Below are 20071 nucleotides of genomic sequence, written 5' to 3' on the forward strand. Positions count from 1 at the left end.
TAGTCATTCTGCCTGACTGTTTATGGAAAGCCAAATAGTAAATAAAGAATTCTGGAGTTCAAAATGTACCAATAAGGAAAAATAAACCATGAAGAGGGAAAGTATTCTCTCATGACAGATAATATGCAGATAACATGCTTCAAATACTCAGGATTATATAACCTGAATTCGAGTTGATGCTTTGCAAAAGGCCTCTTCTTTGACCTGGAAATTCATGTGCCTCTGCAATGTCCACTCTCAAGGACTTGTAACCTGCTATTTCACTTCTTCATTTATTTGTAATTATGCCATTTGAAAACATAATTCTGATGGCTTTTGGTTTTGATTATTTGAGAAACACCAGACTCCGTTTTCTAAATCGTCCTGCAGTTTGGTACAACTTCCACTTTCTTATAACTCAGTATGAATCAAAACCGTTGTTCACCTGCCCAAAACACAATCTCAGATCAGTTGCACTGCTGCATTTTGGACACACTTTCCAAAGTATGGTCACCTAGACATATGCTATTCAGAAACAACGAAATGCTTATGACAAGTTCACTTTGGGTGGGAAATTTTTAGAGGGGGTCTAAAAATGTGTCCTAATAGCATTTAGGTTTCAGGGTATCCACAAATTAAGCGGCATAGAAGAGACATAAGAATGAGCCTATCTTGCTTCTTTGCCTAACTCCACGGGTGAGGAAAGTTACTGAATTTTTATGTTGTAATTTTTAGCATGGAAGAAAGTAGAAATAAATTGAATCTTTTCTACTTTAATTTTTTTTAATTGAATATATTTCTTAATCACTTCCTTAGTAAGGAAACTTTATGGCATATCCACATTGTGGACTGCTCAGTGAGTTAGAGACTTCTGTTATTGGCATAAAGAAGAGTAGATACCCTGAACACTCCTGATTAAAAACAAAGCAAAAAAAAAAATTTTTTTTTTAACATTTTGTTGAACTAACACAAAAGGAAGGATTCCACAAAGGCCCAAAGTGAAGTGAAACTGGGAATTGAGGAATGTAAGACAGCAGTAAATTGGCTTTTACCCTGAGAGTTTATGCTGAATCCTGGAGACCTTAAGCATCCACACTGGCACAGAAATAGGATACAAAACAGGAGATAAAACCAAGGGGGCAGCCAGGCATAATGGCATGCACCTGTAGTCCTAGCTACTCAGAAAGGTGAAGTGTGAGGATGGCTTAAGTCCAAGAGTTCAAGTCCAGGACCTGGGCAACATAGCAATGGCCCATCCCTAAAAAATAAATAAATTTTTTTTGGCCGGGCGCTGTGGCTCAAGCCTGTAATCCCAGCACTTTGGGAGGCCGAGACGGGCGGATCACGAGGTCAGGAGATCGAGACCATCCTGGCTAACACGGTGAAACCCCGTCTCTACTAAAAATACAAAAAAAACTAGCCGGGCGAGGTGGCGGGCGCCTGTAGTCCCAGCTACTCAGGAGGCTGAGGCAGGAGAATGGCGCAAACCCGGGAGGCGGAGCTTGCAGTGAGCTGAGATCCGGCCACTGCACTCCAGCCCGGGCTACAGAGCAAGACTCTGTCTCAAAAAAAAAAATAAATAAATAAATAAAATAAATAAATAAATAAATAAATAAATAAATTTTTTTTTAAAGAATGACTAATTAAATAAAAAACCAAACTGAAAATTAAAAAAAAAAACAAAACAGTATTTTTATTGACATGTAAAGATGTCAATACAGTAAGTAAAAACTCACATTTAAAAAATTAGCATGTTGGCCAGGTGTGGTGGCTCACAGCTGTAATCCCTGCACTTTAGGAGGCTGAGGTAGGTGGGTCACTTGAGGTCAGGAGTTCGAGATCAGCTTGGCCTACATGGTGAAACCCCATCTCTACTAAAAATACAAAAAAATTAGCTGGCGTGGTGGCAGGTGCCTGTAATCCCAGCTACTCGGGAGGCTGAGGCAGGAGAATCACTTGAACCCAGGAGGCGGAGGTTGCGGTGTGCCAAGAACGTACCATTGCACTCCAGCCTGGGAGACAGAATGAGACTCTTGTCTCAAAAAAAAAAAAATAACATGTCATTCCATTTGCAAGATGAAAAAATAAGTAAAATAAAAAAGGATTTACACAAAGATGAAATGGGACTGGAAAAGAAAGAGAGAGCTTTTTAAAATTCATTGCTTGAAAAATGTTTCCTCTTGAATCCTCAATTTTTTTTTTTTTTTTTTTTTGTGGGGGGAGACAGTCTTGCTCTGTTGCCCAGGCTGGAGTGCAGTGATGCCACCTCAGCTCACTGCAAACTCCGCCTCCAGGGTTCAAGTAATTCTCGTGCCTCAACCTCTGGAGTAGCTAGGATTACGGGTGCCTGCCACCACACCCAGTTAATTTTTGTTATTTCAGCAGTGATAGGATTTTACCACGTTGTCCAGGCTAGTTTCGAACTGCTGACCTCAGGTGATCCAACCACCTCGGCTTCCCAAAGAGTTGGGATTATAGGAGTGAGCCACCATGCCCGGCCAATGTTTTCTAAGTATGTAAAAAATTACCAAGTACAAAAATAAGACCTAATCAGGTTAAATACCTTGCCCAGCTTGTATGTATTAGATTAGAATATTTGGTCTTTCTTGTACCATACTATAATGGCTCTAATGTAAGTTATTACAAATATGTGTATATGTGAATACATGTATACAAATAATCCAATCAACCTTGGATTAACTAGTTGGTTAAATTTGTTTCTCACAGGAGATACAGGCAAACAATTCTGAAATTGCTTTATATGTGTACTGGGATAAATAAATAAGTAAATGGACAATGGACCACAGGAGCCAGGTTTCTCATGTTAGAGAGAAGTTACAAATAAGCAAGAAAGGAAGGCTAAAATGAACACTGTGGTATCGAAGAGTCGGAGATATCCGTATAAACTCATATTCAGCTTAGTATGTGTACAGTGATGAATAGACACAGAAACAAATGTAGATATGTGCATACACATGAATCAGTAGCATATATACACATATTATCTATTGCTAGTCACCAGAGGGCCTAGAAACAGTAACACCTCAGTAGTAACAAATAAACCCAATGACCAGATATAGGTTTCTAAATAATCATTACGCATTAAAAGGAATCAGGAACCACAGCTCCTTGGAGAAATGACTAACTATAAGGCTCAGCAGGGAAAATACAAGATGAACCTGGAGCACACTGCAGTATGAGGTGGTCAGGAAGTACTGTAAAAACAAAAAGCTAAAGACAAGACAAGCCACAGATGGAAGAAAATATTTGCAAAACACATATCTGATAAAGGACTTGCATCTAAATTATGCAAAGAACTCTTAAAATTCAACAATAAGAAAACAAATGACCATATTTAAAACAGGCAAAAGATCTGACAGACATCTCACCAAAGATAACACAGATGGCAAATAAGCATGTGAAAAGATATTCAACATCATATGTTATTAGGGAACTATAAACTAAAATTATGAGATACTGTCACACACCTAGTATAATGGATAAAATCCAAAACACTGAGAACACCGTATGCTGGTGAAGCTGTGAAGCAACAGAAATTCTCATTCGCTGATGGTGGGAATGCAAAAATGGTACACCCCACTTTGGAAGAGTTTGGCAGCTTCTTACAAAGCTTAACAAATGATCAATTAAATGCACTCCATTATCCAAATGAGTTGAAAACTTCTATGCACATGTGCAAATGTTTACAGCTGCTTCATTTGTAACTGCCAAAACTTGGAACCAACCAAAATATTCTTCAATAAGTGAATGGATAAACTGTCAGTACATCCATACAATAGAATATTATTTAACAACAAAATGAAATGAGGTATCAAGCCACAAAGACACAGAGGAGCCTTAAATGCATATTGCTAAGTCAAAGAAACCAGTATAGTATGAAAGGCTATATACTGCATCATTCCAACGATATGAGATTTTGGAAAAGGCAAAACTATATATAGAAACAGTAAAAAGGTCAGTGGTCACCAGGGAAGAGAGTGCGGAAGGAAGGGGAAGAAGGAAGAACAGGTAGAGCACAAGGGATTTGGAGGACAGTGAAACTATACTGTATAATAACACAAAGAGTGACCCCTAATGTAAACTATGGATCTTAGTTAACAATAATTTATCAATATTTTTTCATCAATTGTAACGAATGTGCCACACTAATGCCAGATGTTAATAAGAGAAGAAACAGCGTGGGAGAGAGTGGAAAGGGGGTGAGAGCTCGCTGTTCTTTCTGCTCAATTTTTCTGTAATCTAAAACTACTCTGAAAAAACAAAGTTGCTGGCCGTGCATGGTGGCTCACACCTGTAATCCCAGCACTTGGGGAGGCCAAGGTGGGCAGATCACTTGAGGTCAGTAGTTTGAGACCAGCAGGGACAACATGGCAAAACCCTGTCTCTACTAAAAACAAAAAAAAATTAGCCAGACATGGTGGCGGGTACCTGTAGTTCCAGGTACATGCGAGGCTGAGGCAGAGAACTGCTTGAACCCGGAAGGCGGAGTTTGCAGTGAGCTGAGATCAAGCCACTGCACTTCAGCCTAGGCGACAGAGGGAGACTCTGTCTCAGAAAATAATAATAATAATAAAGTTGCCAGGCGCAGTGGCTCACGCCTCTAATCCTAGCACTTTGAGAGGCTGAGGTGAGGGGATCACTTGAGTCCAGGAGTTCAAGACCAGCATGGGCAACATGACAAAATCCCATCTCTACAAAAAAAATTCTAAATTAGCTGGGTTTGGTGGCACATGCCTGTAATCCCAACTATTTGGGAGGCTGAGGTAGAGAACTGCTTGAGCCCAGGAGGTCAAGGGTCCAGTAAGCCACAGTCACACCACTGCATTTCAAGACTGGGAGAAAAAGAAAAGGAGAAAATCTCAAAGAGCTCCCAATGGTCAAAGCAGAATTATTTGAGCAACAAAATAAATAATGTAGTACTAGGTTATAACACAGACATACAGCACCTGGATCCTGCCATGCCTAGACAAAAGCAATCTACAGATCACTGTATGCTCAAATCTAACTCTGAGGGATGCTGCTGCTGCATCTCTGCATTATGCTATCCATGTTTCCCTCATTAACTGCTGTATCCATAAATCCCTCCTTCTTCTTTCTTCTCCAGTGCCCATACTACAAGCACTATGCAAGGCTCTCTGCTAAACAATCTCTACCCAAAGTCCCTAGGAGAACTCACTTATTTTCAAGGCCTCAACTTAGCTAATAACCCTCAAAATAATATCAACCACTATCACCTGCACTATGTCCAGCATCTATGGTCACTTCCACTTGTATGTTCCATATCACCTCAAATTCAACATGGCCCAAATTAAACTCATTTTATCAACTCACACCAACATTCCCTACAAGCAGTTTCACCATCTCAACTTCAGCTTCCATCAACATCACCATGTGCAAGTCCCAAAACGGCAGATATCCTCCCTGTATTTCCAATTTATCACTTTCTTTCATACTGACCCTTCACCTCACTATTCCACTTCCACCACCTTAATTTATGCTCTTATTACTAACCTCCTGAATAGCTTCCTGCCTGCCTATGCTCCCAGACTAAACTCTGCCTAATTCATCCAAATATATCAATAGTTTTCATATAGCTAGCCCTCAGTTATTGATCACTATTATGATTGTTGATGACTTTGGCAGACACTATTGTTTAACTACCCCATGTCCATTTCCTTTTGTTGATTGAGCCCCAGTTTTGTTTGGGTATTCTCTATTTCCCCAAGTAAATCAGGGAAGTAAGTTCTAGGCTGAATCTTGATTGGCCTTACCCAATCATTGCAGTTACATCCCCCAAGATTTAAGCCTTAGCATGTGACTCAGTTTCTGTCATGAAATATAAGTGGGAGACCATTAGAAGACTTCTGGAAAGGTGCTCCCATGAAGGTGACACCAGAAAACATGGCACTTTCTCACTCTGGATGTTGTCATGCCTCAGTAAAATCCCTGGAATTCCTGTAGCCAAGCTGAAGATGAAGCTAGTAAGCACAGGGAGAACGGCAGGTCCAGCGTACCAAAATAAATGGAACTGAAGCCCAGCATACGGCCCCTGAGGAGGCCTGACCTACATGACATGAGTAAATCTCAGAAGCATTACACTCAGTAAAAGTACATGACTCCATTTATATATTGCATCTACATAAAGTTCTAAAACAGAAAAAATTAATCTACAGTCATAGAAATCAGATTAGCAGCAGCTTGGAGCCAGGATTAAGGAAGGAGACGATTGAGTTGAAAGAAGCAAGAAAGTTTTTAGAGTGATGAAAATGTTCTTTATCGTGATTGCGGTGGTTACATTTGTCAAAATTCACCCAACTGTACTCCTAAAACGAACGCATTTCATTCTATACAAGTTATAACTCAATAATACTGATTCTTTAAGAAAGACATTGGACACCATGGAGGGTAGAAGAAGGAGAAAAAAAGAAAGGCAAATAGTATCATTGTCGCCAGATGGTGACGTACGATGGAGAAAAATAAAGCCAACAAGGGGCAAATAAGTGTGGGTGCTGGTTAGGTGTGTACTTTTAAATAGGATGGTCATGAAAGGCCTCATTCCCTTTTTAGAAACGACCTGAAGGAAGAGAAAAGGTAAGCCACTGAGATACCTGGAAGAAGGCTTCAGGCAGAGAAACTGGCAAGTGCAAAAGACTTTGTCTTTTTCACTGATGAAACGGGAGGCCATTTGACTACAGTGATCTTCACTTACATTTTAAAATGATTACTCTGGCTGATCAGTTGAAAACAGCCAAGGGTTAAGGACAGAAGCAAGGAGCTTGCCTAGTTAGGAAGCAATTGCCATCAACCAATGGTAAATTAGACCAGGGTGGTGGTAAGCAGAAGTCTTCAGATTCTGAACAAAATTTAAAGATAGAGTCAACAGTATTTGATAATGAGCTAAATATAAAATTGAAAGAGAGGGGCCAAGGGTGACTCCAAGATTTGGAAAAACTTGAAGGGTGGAAAACCCACTTAGTAATACTGAGAGAGAAGATGGTTTGTTTGTAAACAGCAAAAATTTTATTTTGGCCAAGTTAATTCTGAGATGCCTATTAGACCATCACATGAAGATGTAAGGTAGGCAGCTGAATATACAAGTCTGGAGTTCAGAGAAGGGGTCTAAGTTAAAGATTAAAAATCTGGGAGTTGTCAGTACATAAAAATGCATTTAGAGGCCGGGCATGGTGGCTCAAGCCTGTAATCCCAGCACTTTGGGAGGCCGAGACGGGTGGATCATGAGGTCAGGAGATCAAGACCATCCTGGCTAACACGGTGAAACCCCGTCCCTACTAAAAAAATAGAAAAAACTAGCTGGGCGAGGTGGCGGGCGCCTGTAGTCCCAGCTACTCGGGGGGTTGAGGCAGGAGAATGGTGTAAACCCGGGAGGCAGAGCTTGCAGTGAGCTGAGATCTGGCCACTGCACTCCAGCCTGGGAGACAGAGCGAGACTCCGTCTCAAAAAAAAAAAAAAAAATGCATTTAGAGACACTCCTGGATGAGATTATTAAGAGACTGAGTACATATAGACAAAAAAAAAGAAAAAAAATCCAAGGGATAAGTCCAAAGTCAATTTAATACTTACAGATGCAAAAGAAATGAAGATAGTAAAGGAGGCTGAGAAGGAATGGACAGTGAGGTAGCAGGAATACCAAGAAGTGGTATCCTGCAAGCCAAGGTAAGAAAGTGCTTCAAGGAAGAAAGATCAACAGGACCAAATGCTACTGATAGGTCGAATAAGATGAGGACTGAGAACTCACTGGAATTATTGGAGAATCACTGTCCCTTCCAGAACCCAATCCCACATAAGCATTCCTTGTTCCAGTAAAGTAACACACACTGCTATGTGCAATTTTTACTAATTAAAAATTACTGCCTATTTTTAAATCAAAACTATTGAAGCAGTAGTATGTTTATCTATTTTAAACATGATGTTTATTTCGGGTTACTATTTGGTATTCTAAGTATTCCGGTAAGTAAGCACCTCTGATGCTTACCACTTTTACTCTGGCTTCATCAAACCCCAAACATTTCCACATATAGGCAGTGAGTTATTCCACAACTTTTTCCAAGATATGATCTTTATTTTACTAGTAAGTTAAAATATAGCAATAGGTAAAATGTTTTAAAATTACTATCCAATGAGTATTAGAGGACAGATAGAGAGCAGAGTACTCCTGGTACAAAAGCAGAATGTCATAGAGAAATATAAATATACTTGGGCACAAATGCCAAAGTCTCAGTCAGACACACACATACAGGATGCATACTGTGATCCAAATCTTTTTACTCTGAGCCAGTGTAAAGGTTGGGCTTAGGGCAGTCATGCTCTTATCTATTTAAAGATACGTTTTTGATACTAGGCTTCTGTTGCTGTACAAATTTTGGTTTCAGAATATTTCAAGTCCTCTTCAAAGCAAAAAGGATAGTGGCCTCCAAGTAATCTAGTTCATTTCAAGACAACTGATCTACTGCAAAACAAGAGTTGGTAATAAGAGTTCCTGGCCAGGACAATGAAATAACATTCTCCCAGACAGGTCCATTTGAACTTAAATTATATAAATAAAATAAGCATACACTCTTCACAGAAGCATGGGCACTAATGGTACATGTAACACACTAGTAATCCTAATTATTTCATGAGAGTAAAGGATATTTGCAGTTAACAGCAATTCCTGATATTAGAAATAAAAAAGAATGACAAAAGGCATTACCAAGTATGTGTTCATATATATGAACTGACTCACCTTCTAAGTCAGTATTTTTCTGAGCTCCTTCTTGGACATTTCATTAAGCAGATTATGTTCCTTGACATCAACATTTCAGTTCTCTCTCTCAGATTAGACAGTAAGTTATTCCTAACTTTGCACTATGAGATAAGTGGCAGCTAAAATCAGAAGATTCTTGTTATGGCTTAAAATTGACTGTTTTCGGAGAAATTCAGCTAATTAAGTCAGTTACAGAACACAATTCGTCAGTGACAAAGTAACAGTTCAAGACTGCTGCTACCTTAATTTTTTTTACATAGGAACAGGAAGCAAATGGTACTTTTCTTTTCTTTTTTTTTTTTTTTTTGAGGCGGAGTCTCGCTCTGTCGCCCAGGCTGGAGTGCAGTGACCAGATTTCAGCTCACTGCAAGCTCCGCCTCCCGGGTTCACGCCATTTTCCTGCCTCAGCCTCCGGAGTAGCTGGGACTACAGGCGCCTGCCACCTCGCCCGGCTAGTTTTTTGTATTTTTTAGTAGAGACGGGGTTTCACCGGGTTAGCCAGGATGGTCTTGATCTCCTGACCTTGTGATCCGCCCGTCTCGGCCTCCCAAAGTGCTGGGATTACACGCTTGAGCCACCGCGCCCGCCTATCTTTCGCTCAGTTGCTTATCATCGACTGGAAAACACTGTAGTATCCTGAAAATGACTGCCACTTTTCATACAACAAAGGTTGATTTTGTTTAATCCTTTGTCAGTTAAAAAAAAAAAAAAAAAAAAAAAAAAAAAAAAAAAAAAAGGCCAGGTCTTCTGATGTCAGGAAATGCAGAAGCAAGCAAAGTCCACCAAGTAGCTAAATGAATCAATTACATTTATGTTTTTAAAACAGGTCCAAAGCCTAAAATAAGTAACCCCATAACCAGTTTATTTTAGTATGTTTGTACTCTCCAAGATAACAGACTTCTTTTCCCTTTAATAATAGACATCTAATTAACATAATATTTTCAAAATTAATTTCCTGTGTTTTGGTGAGAATCTTTAGACTCTGGGGCATATGGGAGGGAAAGCAGGGAAAGAATTATTAAAAAGTACTCATCTGCAGGAGAAACAGGACTATGTAATTCTTACGCAAATGTTTGTTAACTCCCTCTGGCACAAAAACAGTGACGTTATTCTAGACAGCAGTAGAGCAGAGTTATAATGAACATCAAGTTTTTAAATCACTGACAACTTAAGGAAATTAAGAATATTACTTAAAAATGAACATCAAGCTTTTAAATCACTGACAACTTAAGGAAATTAAGAATATTACTTAAAAATCTCCTCTCCCCAGAGTACTAAATCTGTGTAAGAGAAGAGTGTGCCCATCTGGGTTTATATACATATTCAACGTCAACAAAACTGAAGTCATTTTTCCCTGCACAACAGGAAAAGTTGTTGTTGTTTTCCCTTAGAACTCTGGGCAATGAAAGCCATGACTTTAAATGGCTCTGTATAAAAACACAAGAAGGGTGGGTCATGTTCTATTAGTAAAAGCAGCTGAACACCAAGAACTTCTCTTCCTTTAAGTAAAATCTAAAAAAAAATTTTTTAATCTAAAAAATAATCTCATCTTACTTTTGACAACTATCTTCGCTTCACTTTCTCTAAAATACAGATTAATACCTTTAAAGAGGGTATAAAAGGAATTTATAAATTTGCATTTGCAATGTGACTCTCACACCAAGTCATCTCACACATTATTTTTTTCCCCGTAGTGTGCACTAAATAAAATATCCAAACTTGATTCTGCTGAGAGCAACAATATAAACTATTTTTACTATAGTATCAACAGTATTTATCAACAATATCAATAATATTTACTATACTAAGATTTGTAAAATTTCATTTCCTAATCTCTTAGCAATAAAATATAGTATGACCATTTCTTCAGTTTTAAAATTACCTCAGATTGACTGGAAGACCAACTCTACAGCTACATGAAATTGTAAAAGGGTTGCAAAACTTGAAGCAGCACGAGCATACCCCTTTCTACTAATATTTAACATAACTAAGGGAAGCTGCAAATATTTCATCCCACCTTTACTAAATGCCACGATTCAAATTATAGGTCAACACCCAAACTAACAAGTACAATCACAACAAAACTAATATAACATTTTAAACAAAGGGCAGTTCAGCCAAGCTGTCATAAAGAGTTTAGATTTCTACAACCTAAACAGTTGAAAAACTGCTTATTTAGATTTTTTTTTTAATTTGTTACCTGTCAGGAATACACCTACTGTTTCACTTTCTACTCATGCCACATTTATCTTAAGTTCTACATTTCTGTATCTTTCTACCATTAGAGATCAACCATTAAATTACTTCAACAAGTAGAAATAGTAACACCGCTCCCAAACAGAAATTTTTGCATTGCTAGACACTTATCTAGTTGGCAGATTTATACCATTGTTCATTCTTAGTTCCTTAAATGTAAAAAATACCCACAGAATGGTAGCATACCTCTAAATCAGTTTAAATATGGCACAAAGTTATTTTTAGTTAGGTTCAAGTTTTAAAAAGGTACTAATTGTTCTTTTTAAAGGCTAATCTACTCAAGTTCCTCTTATATCAAAAAAAAGTTAATTTGTCTCTTTTGGAAAAAAGAAATGTTATTTATGTAATGCTCAAGCAAAAAGGATGTTCAAATAATAGATCTGACATCAAATCAGGGTTAGGATCATACTTATTGTTCATAAAAATAAGTTTGACATTTATTCTAATAATGGTCCTTTCAAACACTAGTATGGTCAAATGTCATTTATGTGTACTTTTAAATGTAATTCTTATTTTAAAAATACTCCTATCCTCTACCATGCAAGGCAGAAAAGGAAGAAAACCCCCACACAAGCAATTATAAACATTTTTATCCATGAAAAATACATACAAGAAATATTCACATAACATTTGAGATTTGTCTATTCCCTCCTTGCATGCTAGAAAGATGCAAAGACAAACACTTCCAAATATTCAGACAGATCATTCCCCAGTTGTAACTTTCATCATAGTTCTCAAAGCAGTATGGTGAGGTCAGCTCACAAACAGCTTAAGTAGCAAAACCAGAAATTGGTGGTAGTAGTATCAGGCTACATAACAGCCTCTCTAAAGAATATGAAGTAAGAGAACTAAAATGTGCTGGCAACATGCCAAAAGACTGGATGGAATATAGCTTTAAGCAACAAACACTCAGAGCTTACAGTATATAGCAATTCATCATCTCTTATCCTGTAGCTTGACTTTCCTTGTTTTAAACCAAAAATAGCCACATATAAGAGGTATTTAACACTACAAAATGTGTCCATACTTATGAAATGAAAGATATCTGGGCCTGCAATGATTTGTTTAACTAAATACATACCCTAAAAAAAAACCTCTGACTTACATTCTATGCGAAGATGAGGAAGGTAAAACGGATAAAAATATATTGATATTATTATGCATAAAATAGCCTTTATTCTCTAAGGATTATACTACCCTCAAGCATAATCTTGAAGCTTTCAGTTTTCTGTATTTTCAGTTCTGAGTATCTCTTCAACTGGCTGGTATTTAGAATTAGACAACCTTCTAAATATATTTAATAAAGAATTAATCCTGTCAGATCAGAGGACGTGATTTTGGGCAGATATAATTTTTTTGACCTTAGTCAAAATATGTTACTTTTATAATTTCATCTTACATGGATCATATATTAAAATAGAATAATAAACTCATTCTTAAGTGTCTGACACTTTCTAAAATACTTTTTTTCTAAGAAACCAAAAGAAAAAAGTTATTTTAGGCAAGAAAAAAGAATCAGATTCAATTCAAATCAATACACATTTAACAGCTATTTTGTGCCAGACATTATACTGAGAATGAGAAAACAAAGATAATATATATATATGGTCTCCCAGAGCTGACAATCTGGTTGGGAAGACTGACCCATTTAAACACACCTACACACTCAATGTGCTTTACTAGCTGTAGGAACAAAAGCCCTGCTATCACCAAGGAAAGAGTGAATGAGTCTGCCCCAGGGGCTGGAAAAATCTTCAGAGGCAAAGTAAGAGCGGAGCTATGTTTTGAAGGATGAGAATTTCACAAGTAAAAAAGGAATATTGCCAGCCAAGCACAATGTTATTCTCCAAAGACTGAGCAAAAGCAAAAAAGCACAAAAACATAACATGTGTGAGGAAATCTATGTGGCAAGGGTAGGATAACAATTTCTGGTACATGTGCTACTACTCTTCTACCCTCACTGTGTAACTGACATCACCAATCAATTAAAGTATGTTTAAAACCCATTTGACACCTCAAAATTCTTCTCAACACATAACACAAACTAGTAGAAGGTAGGTCCATGAGATGAAATATACATGCTATCCTAACCCTGAAAAAAGAAAGTGGTGGGACCTGAGGCAAAGGGCAAATTAAGAACAGATTATGAATAACCATGAATGCAAGGTCAACAAGTTTGGATTTTATCCTGTGAACAAGAGAGGATGAACAAAGGATTTTATGAAGAATATTAACATGATTAATTCTGGCAGATAAGTGAAGAATGGATTTGGACAGACAGAATGAAGGCAGGAAGAAAGAACAGTTAAGATGCTATCATAAAAGTCCAGGCAAGAAGCAATGAGACCCGAATTTCAGCAATGGGAAAATCCACCGCAGGTTCTAAAAGAAAAATGAAGTTTTGGATTTTATTATCTGTGGTTTTAAAATGAAACTTCAGGAAAAAGTAATATTCTAATCAGAATTCCCAAATAACACTCAAAAAGGAAAAGAAAAAAACAAATTAAGGTAAAGACTAGAATTAAAGGAGTGAATCACAATGATACCCAAAATTACTCAAGACTATAAATTCAGAAATAGATATTTCAGGTTTAGCATCAAGAAAGAGAACATCCTCATGACCAGACTAATACTCAGCAAGTCTTTTCTTCCTCTCAGGGCACTAATACGCTAGCCAAACAACAAACGCTATTCACCTTACATGCCCCTACAATGCAGGGTCAAACTCATACTCCTGATGAGATGCAGACAGCACAAAAGTCAAATTTAAAACAGAAGTCTGAAATCACGTAGAAGCTCAACTTTATTCAAACATTTAAAACTCCACACTTCTTTTAAGAAACATAATTTATATGAAATAAACCTTCTGGAAATAATACCATTCTACCATTAATTAATTCATATCCTAGCCTTTAAACTCTAAAATTCTTTGTATGGAAAACAACCTATCTGTAGCACTTTGGACAATATGTACAAAAAACAACTCTCCTAACACTTCTGCAGAACGTTTAATAAATGAAACTATTCTAATTAAAAATTAAAACTTCACTGTAGCTCAAAGGCCCAAAGGGAGTGAAACCGTTTTTCTATTTTGAAAAAGGAATTCTTTAGCTATTGCAAACAAAGGCTAGTGCAGTGATGTGAAATCCAAGTACAACATGTTAATAAAGCTGGCATTACTGTTTTAAGACCTAAGGATATTCACATTAAGGATAAAATTATCCTGTAGTGAATGCCAACAATGCATTTCATACTACACAGACACATATTCAAGGGTTCTACTTTGTTCTCATCCCAATTCTTTTGTGTCCCAGTAACAAACTCTCAAATTGGGATCCTTATCCTCTTAAGCTAAAATGAAATAAGCTTGGACATAAAATTTACTTGTGCTATGTTATTCATTCTGAGAAAGCAAATCAGATGAACAATTTAACATAATCTAATTCTGAACCAAAAAGATATGGATTAGTCAGTGATGAGCAGGGTCTACTTCTCATGATGTCATTCCAAAGCCATTATTAAATTTTACACGTTATTCTTTCTTCAAATCAATCACAAAACAAGTCATCCCATGACTGAGGTCAAATTCCATTCTAACTAAAAGATCTCCAAACCTGAAGTAATGGTCTACTTACTAAGTAATACTCAAAGACCAAATTCCAGAAAAACCCTCCTCCTGTACCTCCCCCCAACTTAAAAAAAAAAAATCTATCTTCTCCTTTTAGCTCACTGTAGTGGAATGTGACCTGTACTTAAGGGCTTTTCCATTCCTTCTTTTCTGCTTAAAGAATAGGAAGCAGACCTGTTCTCTCTCACAAGGGTAATATGCTTTTAAAAGGAAAAAAAGTGAAATGTATGAAGTTAATTGTGTATTAATTAGAACAAACAAAAGTAAAATAATTTACTAGATTTCTCACATGTGAGTTGTCCTCCTACTAGAACAACGCATGACACTTAGAGTGAGTGTATTTTTTTTTTTTTTTTTTTTTGAGGCAGAGTTTCACTCTTGTTGCCCAGGCTGGAGTGCAATGGCGCAATCTCGGCTCACTGCAACCTCCACCTCCCAGTTTCGAGCAGTTCTCCTGCCTCAGCCTCATGAGTAACTGTGATTACAGGTGTGCGCCACCACGCCTCGCTAATTTTTATATTTTTAGTAGAGATGGGGTTTCCCCATGTTGGCCAGGCTGGTCTCAAACACCTAACCTCAGGGGATCCACCCACCTCGGCCTCCCAAAGTGCTGAGATTACAGGCATGAGCCACCACGCCTGGCCAGAATGAGTGTATTTAAATGACAATTGAATCTTTATTTTTATTTTATAACACTGATCAGATATCAGAAAGATTCACGATTTGTATCACTCCTAATAAATTAAGTAGGGAAAAGGAGGTTAAAACTGCACCTACTTAAATAAATCTTCTTCACATACAATGTAATATTGCTATAAACATTTTCCATGATAAATCATTTTTATTACTGAACTTACACACTTAAGTACGTAATTATAGACAGAACAGGAAAGTAAGCACTTAAGAAACGTACTTCAAGGCCAGGGACGGTGGCTCACGCCTGTAATCTCAGCACTTTGGGAGGCCAAGGCGGGCGGATCAAGAGGTCAAGAGATTGAGACCATCCTGGCCAACACGGTAAAATCCCATTTCTACTAAAAATACAAAAGTTAGCTGGGTGTGGTAGCACGCGCCTGTAGTCCAAGCTACTCAGGAGGCTGAGGCAGAATTGCTTGAACCCAGGAGGTGGAGGTTGCAGTGAGCCGGGATCACACCACTGCACTCCAGCCTGGCAACAGAGCGAGACTCTATCTTAAAAAAAAAAAAAAAAAAAAAGGACTTTGAAGTCTAAAATTAAACACTTTAATTAATGTATCTGAAGTTCAGCTCCTCATTTTAAAAAAAGCAAGCATTTAATTGGACAATCTTTAAAGTTAATTCTAAGATACTTTAATCCGCCGGGGGTGGTGGCTCACACCTGTAATCCAGCACTTTGGGAGGCTGAGGTGGGCGGATCACGAGGTCAGGAGTTGGAGACCATCCTGGCCAATATGGTAAAATCCTGTCTACTAAAAATACAAAAATTAGCTGGATGTGGTGGGGCACGCCTGTAATCCCAGCTACTCAGGAGGTTGAAGCAAGCGAATCACTTGAACCCGGGAGACAGAGGTTGCAGTGAGCCAAGATCGGGCCATTGCACTCCAGCCTGGGTGATATAGCAAGACTCTGTCTCAAAAAAAAAAAAAAAAGATACTTTAAACCAAGGGTTTTTTTTGTTTTGTTTGAGACAGAGTCTAGCTCTGTTGCCCAGGCTGGTGTGCAGTGGGCACACCTCCAGGGTTCAAGTGACTCTCCTGCTTCAGTCTCCCAAGTAGCTGAGACTATAGGTAAGTACTACCACGCTCAGCTAATCTTTGTATTTGTGGTAGACACAGGGTTTCACCATATTGGCCAAGCTGCCCTCAAGTGATCCACTCACCATGGCCTCCCAAAGTGCCGGGATTACAGGCATGAACTACCACGCCTGGCCTAACCCAAGTTTTAAGACAAACACATTCTATTTAATTTGGACAAAAGCACTCCCAAAATAACTCCATCAAAGACACATTTTACTTACATTCTTCCTACACCTTCATACATGTTAGTCTCATCTACCAAAGTCATGATCTCTGTATCTGTAAGATGTGCATGCTTTTTCGTTCTGTTTAGCTGTTCAATCTGTATGTCTGCGAGCTTCACCTTCTGTTGAGTGTCAATAACTTTGGCTTGAAGCTCTGTGAAGGCCTAATAAAAACAAGTCCATGATTTAGTAGGTTAAACATTTTACAGGAAACATTTATGTCAAATCCAAATATATTAAAACAAAACATGCTAGCCAGAGACAAAGTTGTGAAATTTACCAAATATCAATAAGTCAACATAATTGTAAACGATCAAGTCACTATACTAAATACTGAATTTACAATCATCAGAAGATACAAACAGTGTGAAGCAAAACAAATGCACATTAAATAATAACCATATTAAGAAGTATTCAAGGAGTAGTAAAAGAAATAAACGCAATAGTCAAGGATGAAACCCAGAGATTCAAAACAAGAACCATAAAAGTAATAACTCACTACATTTGTATTGCACAATTAGGTTTCAAAGCACTTTCTCACATTAGTTTGAAATATTAATATGGGAATATTAATATAAGAATATTAATGAGGAAATATAATATCTAATTTATGCCTCTCAATAATGCCATGAGTTAGCATTGGCAGTTTCATCATCCACAATTTACAAATTAAGTAACTAAATGAGTTAAGAGATAAAAGTGGCTTGCACAAGTTTGAACAACTATTAGAGGGAAAGGGAGGTGTATTTAAAGACATTTCTTCTAACCCCTTAGTTTAGCAATCTTTCCATTCCACTGTCTATAGTAATATTCATAATATGAACATTTTTAAGAGGAAGACCAAAAAGATAGAAAAAATGCAAAGCACTGGCAAAATAATTGCATCAGGCCAAATTTGACCCTTGCGTACACTTAGTTAACTGGAAAATAAACAGTTCTTGGATACTCTTGTTGAAGTGCCTGGAATGACTTTCATATGCTGTCAAATTGGTGCCTTAATAATTTGTGACTGCAATGTACAGCAAAGGTTACTACATAATTTTTATTGTGACCTTGTTTTCACCTACTAGTAAGATTTTGAAAGATTTACTTTGGAGAAGGGGAGGGGCCTGAAATGTCCTATTTGTCTCCACCCAAAAAACGGACCCTGTAACAACATTAGAAGATAAAACCTTTAAACAAGTTTTTAAATTAATCATTTGTCAAAATTATTCAGTTTAAGTTTGTAATCATTTTCTTAGTTTGCATTCACTGTCCACATTTTTCAAATGTAGCAACAAATTCAAAAGTACCAGGAGGAAAATCCATTCACTAAACCCTGATTTAAATCGGTACTTTTAATTTAAAAAAAGGTAAATTTTTAGAATGCACAATTTTGTTTTGAAATGTAAAATTTCAGGTATTATCTGACTGCTCTGTACAGCTTGCTAAGGAAGCTAGTATACCGTTAAAGATGAGCTAGTACACCGTTAAAGATGAGGGAATTCCACCTAAGAGCTAAATTTACAAGATTCAAGACAAGAACAAAAGCAAGACACAAACACATAATATCCTCAGAACCATAACAAAAGCTTCATTTGTTAGAAGCAACAGCTATTTCGGCTGTCCTATTTCTTTTGCACAAGTTGACCAGAGAGACAGTCTTAACTAAGATGTTGCTCATCTGAAGAATCCAAAATAGTGGTCAAAAAAGTGTGAGGTAGCCGGGCGCGGTGGCTTACGCCTGTAATCCCAACACTTTGGGAAGCCGAGGCGGGCAGATCACGAGGTCAGGAGATCGAGACCATCCTGGCTAACACGGTGAAACCCCGTCTCTACCAAAAATACAAAAAATTAGCCGGGCGAGGTGGCGGGCGCCTGTAGTCCCAGCTACTCTGGAGGCTGAAGCAGGAGAATGGCATGAACCCGGGAGGCGGAGCTTGCAGTGAGCCGAGATCGCGCCACTGCACTCCAGCCTGCGCCACTAGCGAGACTCTGTCTCAAAAAAAAAAAAAAAACAAAAAAGGTGTGAGGTAAGACAGAGAATACTGGATTCTAGTCCCAACCTCTGACAGACTCTTCTAGCACTGGTTCCTTTTCTAGAAAAGTAGATTTAAAATAGATAAATTCTAGAGTCCTTTCCAATCCACCCCACCGCACAAAGCATACTGGTTTGGGGTCATTAGTGGTGTTAGAATGCTGATCATTCTTAGACAGCAAAAATATGAGTAACAACACATTATAAGCAACTGAGGAAAGCAGGAAACCCAATTCCTTCTGATACCGGTTTTATTTGGAAAACTTTACTGGTTTTGTTGTTTTTTTGACAAGTCCTTCAAAAGAAGGTTTTGTTTTGTTTGTTTTTTTTTTTTTTTTTTTTTTTTTTTTGACAAGTCCTTAAAAAGAAGGGGAGGGCCCAAATCTTGAAATGAACATTGCTGTTACAATGCCTGGTTTTCCGAACTGTAGATACCGCAACCTTTCAAGGTATAGAACCGAATAAACGGCCTAAAAACAAAGGTTGGACTTGGAGTTTTTCAAAGCAAATGAGGCAGAATTACGGATGCCACAACTCAGGCAAGGGGTCCGAAGGCACCCCCATTTGAAATGCTCTCTTTGGTTCTTACTATGAAAGTGAGTCCCTGAAGCCTCCAAACGCAACGAAAGCTCTCTAGAGCTCAGAAAGACTGCACAGGCCCGAGATAGGCCCGCAGACTTACCTCACCCAAACCGGCTCCTACCCAGCAAGAGCCGCTCGCCCCCCACCCCAGTTTACGGAGACGCAGTGCGGCCTTAGGACTCTGGAAAACCATTCCCTAGTCCACTGGACCCTCCTTCCTTATGCAAGGCTCGTGCCTCACTCGATATTCTTGCCTATAGTCCCCTCAGCCTCCAAAGAGAAGGCCTCCGCCTGCCCAAGACCCTCTTTTACCTTCTTCAACTCAAGATCCACGGGGGCAGCCATGTTGGTGTATGCGCCTGCGCAGTGGGAGTTGGCCTGAAAGAGGGTGGGGGAAGGGCGCGCCTCACTTTGTGCATCCGTCCTTCTTCTGCGCCTGCGCATGAGTTGGACTAACCGGGCTTCCTACCTTTCTATGAGAATTGATTAACCCCTGAAATATTTGGGTTTCGGATTCAGTGTCTCCACTATCTGACCGGTCAGGTCTGGCTTGCTCCTCCACATCTTCCAGACATAGCCCAACGCGCAGATTTCCCATGTGGCTTTAAGCAGTTTGCCAGCTAGCTTAGTATATGCTGCTAAACTGGGATGTATGTAGATGAGGTCAAACCCTCATCAGTCGATCAGAATCCTTCAGCTAGTCGCTGTGCTGTCAGGGATCAGTAAGAATAAGTCCAGAACCTCAGGCATGACAGTTTGGGAAAGACTACCGGAAAGCTTGTCTGGAGTGTTCTTTCCAAGACGAACTTACTACTTCCAAAAGCT

General features: G+C 38.4%; 1 protein-coding gene and 1 long non-coding RNA gene across 4 annotated transcripts in view; both read right to left on the reverse strand.

The window, feature by feature from the left end:
- Nucleotides 1-19616, reverse strand: part of PFDN1 (prefoldin subunit 1) — a 61489-nt gene extending 41873 nt beyond the window's left edge. For 2 of the 3 annotated variants that reach the window (XM_078003847.1, XM_015140830.3), the window contains exons 1-2: nt 19559-19598; nt 16645-16811 (exon numbers count right to left, since the gene is read on the reverse strand). In XM_078003847.1, coding sequence (XP_077859973.1) covers nt 16645-16811; nt 19559-19591 — 200 coding nt within the window. In that variant the 5' untranslated portion in view covers nt 19592-19598. 3 annotated transcript variants of the gene reach the window in all.
- Nucleotides 2172-9489, reverse strand: LOC144329527 (uncharacterized). The gene is made up of 3 exons (XR_013394872.1): nt 9352-9489; nt 4515-7195; nt 2172-2254 (listed from the first exon to the last, which is right to left on the reverse strand). It is a non-coding gene; the product is annotated as an uncharacterized LOC144329527 (long non-coding RNA).
- Nucleotides 19617-20071: the final 455 nt, after the last annotated feature.

This window comes from Macaca mulatta, chromosome 6 (genome assembly GCF_049350105.2).
Source record: "Macaca mulatta isolate MMU2019108-1 chromosome 6, T2T-MMU8v2.0, whole genome shotgun sequence".
Lineage (NCBI taxonomy): Eukaryota > Metazoa > Chordata > Mammalia > Primates > Cercopithecidae > Macaca > Macaca mulatta.